Source organism: Eurypyga helias, unplaced genomic scaffold, assembly GCF_000690775.1.
Source record: "Eurypyga helias isolate BGI_N326 unplaced genomic scaffold, ASM69077v1 scaffold1297, whole genome shotgun sequence".
NCBI lineage: Eukaryota > Metazoa > Chordata > Aves > Eurypygiformes > Eurypygidae > Eurypyga > Eurypyga helias.
The window spans coordinates 38,673-54,233 of NW_010259551.1; the positions used below are offsets into that span (position 1 = coordinate 38,673).

Below are 15,561 nucleotides of genomic sequence, written 5' to 3' on the forward strand. Positions count from 1 at the left end.
CGGCCGGCCAGCTCCCCGCCTGTACCAATGCTGGTGGTTACCGAGTCCCAGAGGCAGGACTTTGCTTGTGCCCTGGCTGAATTTCATGAGGTTCTTGTCACCTCATTCCTTCATCATATCTGGACCATCTGAATGGCAGTCCTGCCCTCACGTGTTCAGACTGTTCCCTCCAGTTTTGTCTTGCCTGCAAACCTGCTGAATGTGCACTCTTTATTAACAGAACAGGTTCCAGTGCAGATCTTTGTGACACTCCATGTGCCACAGGTCTCTGGGTAGAGTATGTGCCGTTTGCCACTGCCCTAAGACACCAATATCTAACAGTATTTTACCATATCGTTTCCACTCATCCAGACTGTAATGTCTGAATATGGAAATGAGAATACTGCCTGAGCATTCCTGTGTCCAGAATTACAGCTTCCCAGATTATCCTTTTCTTTGAAGATGGATAAAGCTATTATTTTTTCTGCCATTGTTGGGAGACCTCCTCCATTCTCCACAACCTTTCAAAGATAAGAAAACAACCAAGAAGGACATCGGCCTGCTCTCTCTGCACTCATCTGATCCTGTGGGCTCATACGGGTTGAGTTCTCAGAAGCAATCCTTGCCTAAAAACATCCACTGCTGGTAATTCTTCTGCTTGAAGCCTGCCTCAAAGCAGAGGCCTGAGAGACCTTGTTGGTGAACACAGAGTACCTCAGCCATGTCTTGTCTGCAGAATTATTGGATTTCTGTATATGTGTACATATATTTATGTACTTAAATAAATGTAATATACAAAATACATAATATTACTTATATAACATATATGTAAACATCGATACTACCTGGTGTTACATAGTCTTCAAATGAGTTTTCTTCAATGGAGTCAGTCTGTGAGAGATTTTTTTTCTAACGTAACATGGTTATTTGTATTTAATTGTCATCATCTCATACTCCTTATTCTAGGATCATCAAACCATTTTAAGAGCATGGGCAGTTAAAGACTTTGCTCCAAATTGTCCTTTGTATGTCCAAATACTGAAACCTGAGAATAAATTCCACATCAAGTTTGCAGGTAAGTGTAAGATTTCAGCCATTTGAAACACGTATTAGTATCTGGCAATTTGTTCCGTAAGCACACAAGGCAAGTGAGATTGCCTAGGCTTATTTAATGGTTAGAAGCAGATTAAGAGTGCATTATTATAAAATAATATGGGCTGTATATCTTATCAATAATAAAATGTCATGTCTTACATTAAAATCTTATCTATAAGCACTTTTAAGTATTATTAGTCTCTTATGTTACATAATACATGGACTAGAATTATTTGATATATAACAGATAGTTACCTCTCAATTACAGATTCAGGTAGGCTTCCACCTTGCTATATCCATGTCTTTAAACCATTTCTGTCTACTAAAACATACTGTTACTAAGGAGTACATGAGAAGATGTGCTCAGGAAAGGCCAAATTTTATACAACAAACAATTGAAAAAAATCTTCCCATTGGCAGATACACCATCCAAGTAGTAGAGTACACCCTACTCTTTCAAAATCTCTAGCTTAAAATTTAAATAGAGTTATTAATGGCACATGGTCAACCAAAAGAAGACATTTCTCTCTGAAATATTTTTTGCAAGAAATAATTGCTGTAACTGAAATATACTTAAGAAAAAAATCTCATTCTGTTCTATATATGATAGTATATTTCTATAACCAAATTAATTCCTTCCCTATGACATTTAAATAAGCCTTGATCTTCAGAAACTGCGAGAATTAATTTCTTCTTTCCGTAGTCAATGATTCTGTTGCTGACAAGCCTCTGGAAATTTCCAAAAACAGGAATAGAGAATGCATACAAAGTATGTCCTCACTTTTGTTTCCCTAAATGGCATAATTATAGCTAGACTATAAATTCTATCTACAAAGTAGCTTAGTTAGAGAGGTAAGTTGGTTCTAAGGATTTCAGTGATACATTAGTGCAACTAGAAGTAGAGGTATGTAGACAGCTCAGATGTAGGTGGAAAGATTATTTACTTATTTTTACACAGCAGTTTTCATATGGCTTATGTTTTTAACATCAGATGTACTACTTGCATTGTCTTTGCATCAGAAACAAATTCTGCTTCCATTGAAAGTAACAAACTGAATCAAACACTAAATTCAGAAGAAAAAAAAAATTACTTAGCATGCAATAAATGACTTCGTGACCTTAGAAAACCTTTGTGACTTCAAGTTTCTACACTGGCAAGAAATTTAATTAAGTTGTAACGATTATCCCTTCCTATATCTAGTTTAATACTTTCACAGGTATACATGAATGACTTTAAAGAGTAATTTCTATTTCTTTTTATGCCGTCACCAGTGCTGGAGAGCATTTAACTATGATATGAATTTTAAGTACTAGCCATCCAAGTTGAATATAATTTTTACAATACTGAAAGCCTGTGCAGAAAATTTGGTAGTTTTAAGTATAAGCCGATACAGAGGGCTAGATGTAATGCTTCTGTTTCTTTCTCTTGTCTTGCCCCCTCCCCTAAATTCCATTAAAAGGCAGAAAAAAATAGGTATGTCTATAGTAATGTACCATCACAGCGAGTAATAATGTGCGGGTATACTTCCTTGTACGGACTCACAAAAACAAAGCACACTTTTGTGATTTAAAAAACAAAACAAAACAAAAAAACACAAAAAAAAAACCACCAGAGAAGGATAGGGGTAAGAAGAAGAAAAGTTGTAAAAAACTGGAAAAGAAAAACAGCAACCACCTAGGCTGCAAGATGCAGCACCTGTTATACCAGTTTATGCAAAAACTGCAGAAGGTGCAAGAGATGCCAGCTGGAATATGCTACATGGCCAACTGGAATATGCTACAACTGGTGCAGCAAGATAGTGGGATTCACAGAGCCATTGCATCCTCTCCAGGTGTAGCTGCAGGACAGAAATTATGAACTGGATACAAAATTAACTGCTCATGTAATCTGAGAGATAGCATGGATGGGGCAAATCATACACAGCTGCTCTCCAGGTTCAAGTGGAAGATGAAGATCTTGAGGCAACTTCTGGTTGTCTCTATCTTCATCGTTTTCCTAGACAAGGAAAGGAAGTGATAATTCTGTTCAGTGGAAAATATTTTTGTAAAACAATTTATATATTTTTTTTTTTCTACAGATCATGTTGTGTGTGAAGAAGAATTCAAATATGCTATGCTAGCTCTAAATTGTATATGCCCAGCTACATCTACATTAATCACACTGCTGGTTCATACATCTAGGGGACAGTAAGTATATACCACCAAACAAACATACAAACAACCCCAAAAAAACAACCTCGTAACAATTATAGCAGATATTCTTTGGAAAATAGCTTACCCTGAACTCCCAGGCAACTACAGTTTTTCAAGACAAATCAGAACATTCTGCACGATAAAACCATCACTCAAGATATTATAATTTCAGAGGACATCCACCCCTCCCCTCCAATATTTTACAATTTGTTGCATGCTGTTGTGCCTCTTCCACAATAGACGATACAGAAAATTTATATTATCAGTTTAGCAGATTGAGTTGTGGATCTATCACACAGTTCTAATTAAGAACACCAACAAGACCCAAGAATACCTATTTTAATATGTTATTTTGAAGGTCTACTTTTGTACACCTATAAAAATTCCTATTCACCGGGCTCAAAAAATGTTTTTCCGATAACATATAAAATATTATTTGCTATTCAGTGCCTGTACGTTAAGAAGCAAGTAAACGTATATATGAGATGTTTTTTAATATTACTATGTCTCTAAAGATTGCATAGTCACAGTAAAACTTTTCCATATTTACCAAGATAATTTTACCACATCTAGTATATCTCTGTAAAGCTGTATTCTTGGAATAATAAGGTGTTCTTATTAAAATGTTGTGGGCAGAGAGAGGCATTAGAGAGTAAATCTCCAAATATATCTATAGAAAGGGAATATGTGCATATAGGCTGCAAAATAACGCATTTGAGAGTCTAGTAAAAATGCAGACTTTTTTTCAAGTAACCACAGTCCCAGTAATATCTTGATATTTACAAGCAGAGTTATTTAACCTTCTACATGGCATTTGTAGTATTCCCCTGTGCCCAGGATGGGGTAAACTGAAATTATTGCTAAAACATTTACTACCAAGAACAACAAATGTCAAGATTTTAATGACACTGTCTGTACTAGAATCTGCTAAGACGGCAAAAGAATACTGTTTCCAGGCCTCCTGAGGACCATGGGAAACACATTCTGCATCTCCCTAGTCTTCATTATCTGACATGCACAGAATATAGAGCCTTTATTAGTTGTTTTACATTACATGTACATGAAAGAAGAGCAGTATTCATAACATCTAGCAGAGAATTTTACATCGGCACAAAACCAGACATATGAAAGGGAGTCTCTTTTCTGCTGGACTTAAGAACTTTAGCATTTAATTTTTAACAGAAGCATATTGATCATTTATACAGATACCCAACTAAGAGGCAAAGTAACTATAGCAAAAGAAATATAAAACTATTTCTTTTGCAATCATAATTAACTAATGTGATCAGGGTTGTTAAAGTAACTAATTTCTAGTCTAATCATTGTAGGCTAGGAGCAAAAAAGTATTTTTTGCACAAGTAGTTGTCAGCATTACTTTGAATCCTTACAGAAACATACCATCTTGCTGTACAAATACAGAAAAACTGGAAAAGTGAAAATGTCTGGTTGTCATTCTTCTACTTTATTCAGAACTCCTCAGAGCATTTGATCTCAGATGGGCTCCAAAATACCAAAAAACAACAAACTTTAGACCTCTTGGAGCATGTGTATTAATGCTGGACTAATTGGTTGAATAGATATGACTGTTCTTTCAAACAACACTATATCTGTGAAAGATTAAAACAGACACATTTACATCTGTAAACAAAAAGAAACACACGTACATAAACTAAACCCACTGTATCTTCTGGTATTATTATGTAAGGAAACTGGGAAAATGTTCGTTTTCTAAGCAACTTTGTCCAGATCAGCTTGCTATTCAAATTTAGGGGAAGTTTGCTGCTGTTTATATGAACTGACTTTAGTCTTTAATGCTACTTTTCAGATAAAAGAAACTAGATGTAAATAATTCCATTGCCTCCTCAGCTGTTTTTTGGAATTCAAACCCTCATTCTGTGAGACCCAAAATTCTACCTTGAACCTTATTTATAATTTTACTATTGATCTTAATTATAAATCTTAAATATGTATCTATAAATGTTATCTTATTATCTAATGTAGTAATGGAACTTTATGGTTGTATTATATTGTATTATAATACACAACATTGGAAGAAAATAGTGTTTCTGACTTGAACTTAATGTGATATTTACAGAACAGCCCCATGGGAAGCTTTTAGACAAGTAGCTGGAACCAAGCAAACTTTAAACAGGTGAACATTTTATTTTAGGGGAAAAAGTAAAACACGGGAAAATTTTATTCTGTAATTGCATTTTAGTTCTGCTATTCTACCACCTAGCGTACTGTTTGTTAATACTGCTGCAATAAAAATGGTTTACTTATTTTCATGCTGAAACAAACACATTTCTATGTTGAGAGTGGAGAAGAGTGTTAAGTTGAAGAAAAACAGGAATTGGTTTTAGATATTGAAAATATATAAATGAGCACAAAGATGCATATCCCAATATCTTCAGATCTTAGCTCAAAGTGGCAAAACACAGAGCACATTTGTCACTTTTATGTCCTATCTGCATATATATCTATCTATATACATATGCATCCATTATATCCAGTAAAACTCATGTAGACAGAAACTTGTTTCCACATAAAACTTACAGAGGTTCACAAAAGCCCCAAGTCTGCAAGTTTTGGTGTTAGCTGAGGTTTGGAACATTTCCACTAACAGTCCATTTGGACAAAGACTGTTAGCTGCATATAGTAAAGAACGTCAAGGTTAAGTAATAATTTATTTTCTTGTGCTAGAGAAAATAAAGTATATACTTGTCATAATATACAGGGCAGAGTAACTGAAAATGTCCGCAGGGTAAATGCTGAAGATAATAAGCAAATCAGAAAAACATCTTGCTTTTAAAGTGAACAAATCTTATAAAGTGATACAAGTTATTTTTAATGATTCTTTACCTACTTCAAACCTGAACCATACAATCTACCAAGAAGCATCTGAATAGACTGTTTTTATGAATAGATGAGCATGCTGTTGGTTTTACCTGTCATCTTTAAACTGCAACCAATCTGCTTATTATGGTGAATTTAAAGTAATTCAGCCATATTTCTCCTGATATTGAAGTACATAATCTTCTATGCCTATTAATTAGCAGAAAATGCTCTTAAATTCATTAAAATAATCTCTGTACTTACAGTATTACCAAGCTTTCATCTCAGATATTACATTCAGGTTAGCCTAGGGGACATTTTTGATAGACATCTTTGGTTTCTATTGGCATGAACTAATCTTCTGATTAATAAGAATTCTACATTAAGTTTTAAATTATTCTCTTTTTCTGTACACGTTTCAGGGAGAGTCTGCAATCACCGGAACAATGGCAGAAATTGTATGGCAGATGTTCTGGTAATGAAGTGTATCATATTAACCTGGAAGAAAGTACTTTTTTTGCTGAGTATGAGGGAAAAAGCTTCACATATGCTTCTTTCCACGCACATAAAAAGTATGTTTATTATTCTATCAATAATCAAATGTTCAAACAAATAATTTGTTTTGCCCTCAATATAGCTCCGTATTCAAAGATGCAGTATTACACATTACTCTGTTTCTGGGTTTAAATATCTGACCATTAATATATTTCATGGATATTTTTCTGTAAGTTACAGCTGGTTAGGTAAAAGCTCATGTTGGTTCTGTGTACGCCAGCTGTGCCTAAGAGAAAAGAATATAAAGCTTATACAGAATAAACCTGACAACCAATTAAAAATACTACTTTAGAGCGGTTATATAAGAACACCAGTCCCTTTCCATATCCAAAACAATCTAGAAAGATGAATGAGAGTTAGTGGTTGTGTTTTAGGTTTGGGGTTTTTTTCTTCATTAATTCAGCTGGACATCTGGCTTCCTTTGTGGTATGTTAATTTTATGCAAAATGTTCAATTTAAAGGTGGTATATACTACTTTCTGGTGATTGGTCAAGATAAAACCATATTTTTTGTTAGACGAATCTTTAGGTTGCAAATCATGTATCACTTATTCAGTGCTTCTGTGAGGTGAGCATACAAATGGAACACAAATCATATATTCATGTATATATGTATATAATATATGTTCATATATATAACAAAATGAACATATATTAAACCCTGAACACTGAGTTTATTCTCATACTTAATGTGACAGAAACTACTTGATCAGTAGTGGCATTATTTAGGAGACAACATTTGTAAAACATTTTTCATCCTAAAATCTGAAAGTGTTCATAGTCTTCAAAATATAAAAGTATACTGGAGGTTCATTTTTGACAGTGCAAATTCTGGTATATGCAGGACTATGAAAATGAACCATGCCTTTCCTTTTCTAATTAAGGTTTGGAGTCTGTCTGATTGGTGTTAGAAAGGAAGATAACAAAAACATTTTGCTGAATCCAGGTCCTCGATATATCATGAGTTCTACAGATATATGTTTCTACATACATATTGCCAAAGAAGAGAATTCTGCTTTTAAGAAGCAAGAAAAGCATATTAAAAATCATGAATCAAATTATTATCCTGGAGCTTCTAGGTTACCTGTACACAGTGCAATAGCCAGCATGGGTAAGTTAAAAAAAAAAAAAAAAGAAAAAACCACAAACCACCCCAACCCCCCCAAAACCAAAAACCCCAAAGCTCAAAAATACATTGTATTCCTAAAATTTTAAGAAATAATAGAGTACAGAATGAAAAAATATTAAACACTTGCCCTCATATTTAAAACAAACAAGCAAACCAAAACAAATGAAATTTGGTTATGTTTTTCTTTTACTTGACAATATGGAATTAAACCAATTAAGACTGTTGTATAAAAAGTAATAATAAAATGTATGCAAAACCAAACAACTGAGAATATCACATGGGTCATTCTTTGTCATTCATAACTAGTCATCTGTAGAAAGTTTTCATAAGGTTCTTTAATTAAAAAAAAATCCCTTGCACAGTAAAAACCTACAAGTTGTTAATACATATTAATATAGATTCATTACGTAGGGTATGATTTTAAAAAGGTATCTTACAAGACAGTATATATTAATGATCAGAAGAAGTGATACTTGGCAGGAAAAGGTTTCCTCAGGTACAGTTTAAATATTTACGTCCTGCACAGGGGTCAGGGCAATCCCAAACACAAGTACAGGCTGGGCAAAGAATGTCTTGAGAGCAGCCCTGAGGAGAAGGACTTGGGGGTACTGGTGGATCAAAAGCTGGACATGAGCCAGCAGTGTGTGCTGGCAGCCCAGAAAGCCAACCATATCCTGGGCTGTATCCAGAGAAGCATGGCCAGCAGGTCGAGGGAGGGGATTCTCCCCCTCTACTCTGCTCTTGCGAGATCACACCTGGGTACTTTTACAGCTCTGGATACTGACCAGTTGGAGTGAGTCCGGAGGAGGCCATGAAGATGCTCAGAGGGCTGGAGCCCCTCTGCTATGGGGACAGGCTGAGAGAGTTGGGCTTGTTCAGCCTGGAGAAGAGGAGGCTCCAGGGAGACCTTATTGCACCTTCCAGTACCTGAAGGGGCTACAAGGAAGCTGGGGGGGACTTTTCACAAGGGCCTGTAGTGACAGGACAAGGGGTAACAGGTTTAGACTGAAAGAGAGAGATTGAGATGGGACATCAGGAAGAAATTCTTCCTGGAGAGGGTGGTGAGGTACTGGCACAGGTTGCCCAGAGAAGCTGTGGATGCCCCATCCCTGGAAGTGTTCAAGGCCAGGCTGGATGAGGCTTGGAGCAACCTGGTCTAGTGGAAGGTGTCCCTGCCCATGGCAGGGGGGTTGGAACTAGATGGTCTGTAAGGCCCCTTCCAACATAAACTATTCTATGATTTTATGATTGTATGATTCATTCTGTGGTTCTATTTGTCATATTTTAATGTAATAAACAATCAATGTAGTTTTCCTTTCAGTCTTTGACCATGTAGTCAGGTAATCCCCACTAAATATGGGAATCTTATTCAAATGTTTGGACAACCACACTGAAAAAATGCTGTCAACATTACTTCAGGGACAGTGGCTATCGATTTACAAGATACAGGAAGCCGAACATCCAGTGGAGATACGCTAGCTGTTCCTTCCGAGGGAGGTAAAGAGAGCAGACGGCCCAGTATAGCACCTGTTTTGGAGGTTGGAGACTTGTCCTCACTTCAGACGTGTGATCTGCTAAGTGACCAGTCAGAAGATGAAACTACCCCTTGGGATGATGAAGCGACTGCAGGCTTAGAGTATGTAAATTAAATATGAAATAACATAACTTGAAAAGCTAATATTATGTAAATGGCATGGATAATTTTTTGACAGACAGATCAATCCAAGCAGTTGTAGCTAGCAAGACCCATAAACACCAGTTATGGAATTGTTCCCTTTTATGACATGCTATTGTCTGTTAGCAGAATGTTGTTATGCCTATTTTGCAATTAAAATAAACCCCAAAAAACTCCTCCATTTGCTGAAGATTTTCTATACTCAAGTATAATGATCTAGTTGTGTATTACATATTTCTTAATAGCATTTATATGATGATTTTTTTACATTGTATAAAGACAGGACTCAACTAATTTGTAAACAGATGAGTATTTCTGCCCTGAGAATGCAGTGATAATCACATTATTCAACAAGCTTGTTGAATGCTGGGGCTAGGTGTCTGACTTTAAGATGTAGGAATGACAAAAAAAGCAGCCTGAGAAAAAATTGTTACATCTAATTTAAAATGCTTGTTGGCATGTTACTGAAAGTAATGATGTATTACTCAGATAAAACCAGAAGATTCAATCCTGTAACTGCCATGGAGATAAGCAATTATGTTTATTGCATTACTGTCAGGGATGTTAAAACTGAAATACACAATTAAGCCAGCAGCTCACCTAGCTTGCTCTAATGGTAGGAAGCGTAAGAAGCAGCCCCAGGGAAGATCATAAAACTCTGGTAAAAAAAAATATAAAAAGTCATGTTAAAACTGCAGACTGAAATACCAGAATTTAAAAGGCCTCTTATTAAAAACTAAGGCCAATTAGAAATTTCTTCTCAGCAAGAGGATTTGCCATTTAAAATTTTTTCCATCTATGCTGAAAGTATGTTATTAAAACAAGAAGATAATGACCTCACTCATTCTTGGTGTTTGAAAGATACATGGAGAAGGAAGAGCAGAAGTACCACAATGTTTCTATTTTTTTACCTTCTTTTTGTTTTTTTCTTCCTTAGAATTTTCCAGTAAATGCATTCAAAAATCTAGGACAGCACACTATTATACATTAGCCCATTTACAAAGATGCATATACAAAAGAAACCGAAGTAAAATTCCTTTAGTCCACAAAAGCATGATAGCTTTCACTAAATTGTATCAAATTGGTCGAATATACAAAATATATTCCTTTGATCCTTCTTAAACATAGGTTGTTTCATGTACTTGACTTGGCTAGTCTACAGATAACTGCAAAACTCACACATAGGTATAAACATCCCATAGAATAGTTGTATAATCAACTGTCTTGCAGTAATTTGCTATACTGAAAAACGTTTGTTCTATTCTCCTAGATATGCCAAAGGCTATCCTCCTTACTCTCCATATATTGGAAGTTCTCCCACATTTTGTCATCTTCTGCATGAAAAAGTACCCTTCTGTTGCCTAAGACTAGATAAGGTAAAGGGGGTTTTTGTTACTGGATGAAACTGCGTTCTCATTTGTTTCTTGCATCTGAACAGAGTTAAATTCTGGTTTCTGCTTAGCACTTACTAGCCTATAATATGTTTTCTCATCCTTTTCATCACCAAGCATTTATGTCTAATAAGGTCTATATCAGTTCATCTGATACAATTTTCTATTTCTAATAATAATACCCTTTTGAGTTTTATATCTCTTTATTCATATTCACTCAACTTGTTCTTATTTTGATTTTAGGGATGCCAACATAACTACTATGAAGATGCCAAAGCCTATGGATTCAAAAATAAATTGATTATAGTTGCAGCAGAAACTGCTGGAAATGGCTTATATAACTTTATTGTTCCACTCAGAGCTTATTACCGACCAAAGAAGGAACTAAATCCCATTGTATTACTCCTGGATAACCCGTAAGTAGATTTTAAAACTTTTTTGCTGATACCTTTTAAACTCATTTTACCATTGTGTCAATAGATGATCACTCTTCACATAACCAACTTAAAATCAAAAGCATTATGGCACATTTATCTTTGAGAAAATTTAGTGACAAAAATAATAGCCTATGTTCAGCATCATATACAAAATTGACTTTTTACTGACTGTAAATGGCCATAGTGAATTTTTCATGGGCAATATTTCAGATAAGTATTCCTTAAAAATATCCACAATAATGTGAACATTACTGCTAAAATTAAATAACTTCATAAACACTGCAAAAAGCAAGCTGTGTTACAGTTTCACAGCTACATGACAGCCCTTCAGACAAAAGGGTTTAACACAAGGCACTTAGTGGGCTGCACCAGATTAGTATATTTTTAATAATTTTAGACTTTAAGATAAACAATTCTTCAAGATAGTAGAACACCCACCCACCCACCCTTCATCTGCAGTTATATAAGTCATGGGAGAAAATTAAAACCTGCAAAAATGTTGTTACTACCATATCTGTCTAGAGCTTGCTGGAATTCTTAGCTTTTCTTGCATTATCTGTTTAAAACATGAGACAAATTCTTCTCTGGCAAGACTGATTAATTTATAATCTGACAATGAATGAGACATTTTTTTTGCAACACCAGTACTGCTCAAGTACTTTAAAACACAGTTTGGAAGACACAGAAACAAAGGTTAGCCATATACAGAAATTTAGATCAAACTATGACTCAAAGAAATGACAGAAGCAGAATGTCTTACAGGTTCTGATCCCAGGCTGAGACTTCCCTTTGCATATATATGTTCTAGGTTAAGTGATTTATCAGAGAAAGGCCTGCTGTGAAGTGTCCCACTTTCGCATCAGACAGCTCTGTGGTGAAGCTGTATACATTTTTTTTTGCAAAACAGAAGCTTTTTTATGTACATGTTATGGCATAAAGTGAATTACACAAATTGGTAGAAGCCTAAATTAGACTGAAGGACTTCTGAATCATGCTTAAGATTAAAGGTGTGAGCACACAGTGCCCTCTAGTGCTTGTTCTCTTTTCCAGCATAGTGAAATGATAGGACATTTTATGGCTAAACCCACTTTTTATTACCATAAAGTAAAAGCTACGATTGCTAATTAAACTAATACGCTTAGTGTTATATCTCTGTACACAGCACTTGCAGTGACTCCTCTGAAAGGCCAACATTCATGGGACTACAGAAGCTAGCTGAAAAGCCAGCATGTTTTTCATACATGCAGGAGACAGAAATCAGGCTGCCATTCAAATAAATTGGAATTTTGTACTTTATTTCACTAGATTTAGGAATTCAGCAACCTTTGATGAGCAGATCTATGCCTTTTTGTTATATTCTTATTTTCTCTATTTATCAAGGCAATTTATTACACTACGTTTATTCTGATATCTACACATCACGTTTTACGACCTCTGATGTTTCATGGTATGTAAGAACAGACACAGTAAAATTTATGATTAAAGAAGCAATTAAATAAAGTACAGTATCTTAATTTTCACATTCCATTTAAAAAATAAGGTTTCATCTAAGATTGACTTGAATGGAGCTGTTGGCACAAAAAACAAATGACACCAGGGTTTCCTCTGCACATTTTCATTAAAAATTCTTACTGCTTATATGAAGTACTCCTAAGTTATGTGTTGGAATACGACTTGGTTGTGAGCCTTTGACACTGGTCATTCATTCTTCTATTTGGAATTGTACTGTGCCATAAAATTTCTGATTTAAGAGGTGCATTTATTAATGTAAGCATGTTAATTCTGATCATTCTTTATGATCACAGCAAACTTAATTCACAGCTTTCTGCAAATCTATTTCCTGCTTAAAGTGTTATTATAGTGCCAAAGTTCAATTTTTTTTGTTTTAAAGCTATCAGTTTATTGAAATATTTTAGAAGAGATGCTGCTGTTGTGATACTGTGTTTCATTTTGTAATCCCATCTGCTGCTTAGGCCAGATATGCATTTTCTGGATGCAATCTGTTGGTTTCCAATGGTTTACTACATGGTGGGCTCTATTGACAAGTAGGTGAAATAACTGTTAGAAAACTTAACATTATAGTGCTCAGTGGTTTGTTGTGTGTGTTGTCATTGCATGTTTAATTGTGTGTTGTATTTGAAGATGATCTTTTTCCGTGCATGGTTTGTGTTTGTGTGCTACAATTGGCGGTTTCAAATTTCTGACTTGTAAAGGATATCGTTAGTGAGAAGTGTCACAGGGAACACAGGTTGATATCTTCAAAAAATGTGATTGTGGGAAAGAGCAACCCAAAGTGTTTATTGCCAAAAGTTACTGTAATGAAGCAAGTTGTTGCAGCATGTAAAGACATAATGTCTTCCCAAATAGCTGTTGAAGGCTTATTTTAAAAAGTTGAAATAAATGCATTGTTTTAGCAAAAGGAGAGGGATTGAAACAACCTACTGAAGCACATTCTGTATGACTTCAAGGAAAATAGTTATTCATAGTCTATTTACCAATTGAGATGATATACTGGATATAGATTATATTGGAAGTTATGATATGTACATGGAGCTGAAGGGAACCAGCAATTCAGCCTGTGATCTGCAAATTCCAATCATCCCTATTTTTACTGTGTTCCATATTTAAGTTGCTTGTTTCTTTCTTTTTTCCAAAGCCTAGATGACTTACTAAGATGTGGGGTCACCTTTGCAGCTAATATGGTGGTTGTGGACAAAGAAAGTACTATGAGCGCTGAGGAAGACTACATGGCGGATGCTAAGACTATTGTAAATGTTCAAACACTCTTCAGGTAAGGCATTTTTGATATCTCTATACATCCTCATTAATTGTGAAATACTTAATACCTTTTATATCTAGATAAGAAATGCTTTTTTTTCTTTCCTCCTTCTACTTAAGTTTTCCCTTATATGAATTTGTGTCTTCCATGGGCAAATATTTTCCCTCCCTTCTTACCTGTACGCTCAGAAACCTGAGATATTCTCATGAAATCTCAGATTAAATTCTATGTATGCCAAAACTGGATGATCATTTTAAAAGTCAACTGTTAGGTTTGCAGGAAGGAAAAGAAAGCTACTCTTGAGGACTTAGGACCAAAGATAGTTGGGAAAAAACATTTTCCTACAGTGCAGCAGTATTTCACAGTAATGCTAAAACCAATACGAAAAGCAGATCCTTCTAACACTAAAAGGTAAGCAATGCTTCCCTATGAAGGTAGTAGTACTGTTCTCATTTTGAATATTTAGTTTTGAACAAAAATTCGGTTTTAGGCACAAATATGCAACATTATGTATGACAACATACTAACAGTCATGAAGGAATAACAATACAGAATGAAAAAAGGATCAGTCTAGTAAAGAGGCTGAGAAGGTAGTGCTGTGGTGAAGAGCTAAACACACTGAGATCTCCTGTTCACTTGAGAACCTCAAACCTTATTAAAAACCCCTCAACCTTAAAGTCTGCTGTTAGCATTTCTGCATGTGCTCAAAAGAAGCAAAATCTACATATCACAAGAAACTAGTTCTGTCTTTTTCTATGTTTTTTAATTTGTACCTGACAGTAGCACGTGTGTGTTTCCTGATCACACCTACATTTAGAAACTACAGCTGAACTTAATCTGTCCATCGGTCAAATCTACTCTTAAATATATTGTGCTAGGGCATCTGACTGAGGTTTTGACATACAGCACTTAATTTTCTCAGAAATACATTTTACCCCCAAATATAAAACAGAAAAAATAGTTGAATAACAAAATAAAACTGCACCACTCAGCTTGTTGTCATCTGCAAACCTGCTGAGGGTGCACTTGATTCCACTATGTATGTCACTGATGAAGATGTTAAACAGTAGTGGTCCCAGGACAGACCCCTGAGGGACACCACTTGTCACTGATCTTCATCTGGACATTGAGCCATTGACCACTACCCTCTGGATGCGACCATCCAGCCAATTCCTTATCTACCAAACAGTCCAACCATCAAATCCATACCTTTTCAATTTAGAGAGAAGGATGTTGTGAGGGACTATGTCAGAGTACTTACAGAAGTCTAGATAGATGACCTCTGTGTCTCTTCCCTTGTCCACTGTTGTAGTCACTCCATCATAAAAGGCCACTAGGTTGGTCAGGCAGGACTTGCTCTTGGTGAAACCATGCTGGCTGTACCAAATCACCTCCCTGTCCTCCATGTGCCTTAGCATAGCTTCTAGGAGGATCTGTTCCATGATCTTTCCTGGCACAGAAGTGAGGCTGACAGATCGGTAGTTCCCAGGGTCC

The 15,561-nt window shown here is 35.6% G+C and overlaps 1 protein-coding gene across 1 annotated transcript in view; it reads left to right on the forward strand.

Moving 5' to 3' along the window:
• The window catches only part of LOC104511881 (potassium channel subfamily T member 2-like), a gene marked incomplete at its 5' end in the record, with an annotated part of 50,639 nt that extends 36,523 nt beyond the window's left edge, over positions 1–14,116 (forward strand). Inside the window, 9 exon segments of the mRNA XM_010154668.1 lie at positions 946–1,054; positions 3,153–3,261; positions 6,525–6,674; positions 7,541–7,767; positions 9,205–9,421; positions 10,731–10,836; positions 11,095–11,267; positions 13,262–13,333; positions 13,945–14,116. Of these exon segments, the coding sequence (XP_010152970.1) occupies positions 946–1,054; positions 3,153–3,261; positions 6,525–6,674; positions 7,541–7,767; positions 9,205–9,421; positions 10,731–10,836; positions 11,095–11,267; positions 13,262–13,333; positions 13,945–14,116 (1,335 nt within the window).
• Positions 14,117–15,561: the final 1,445 nt, after the last annotated feature.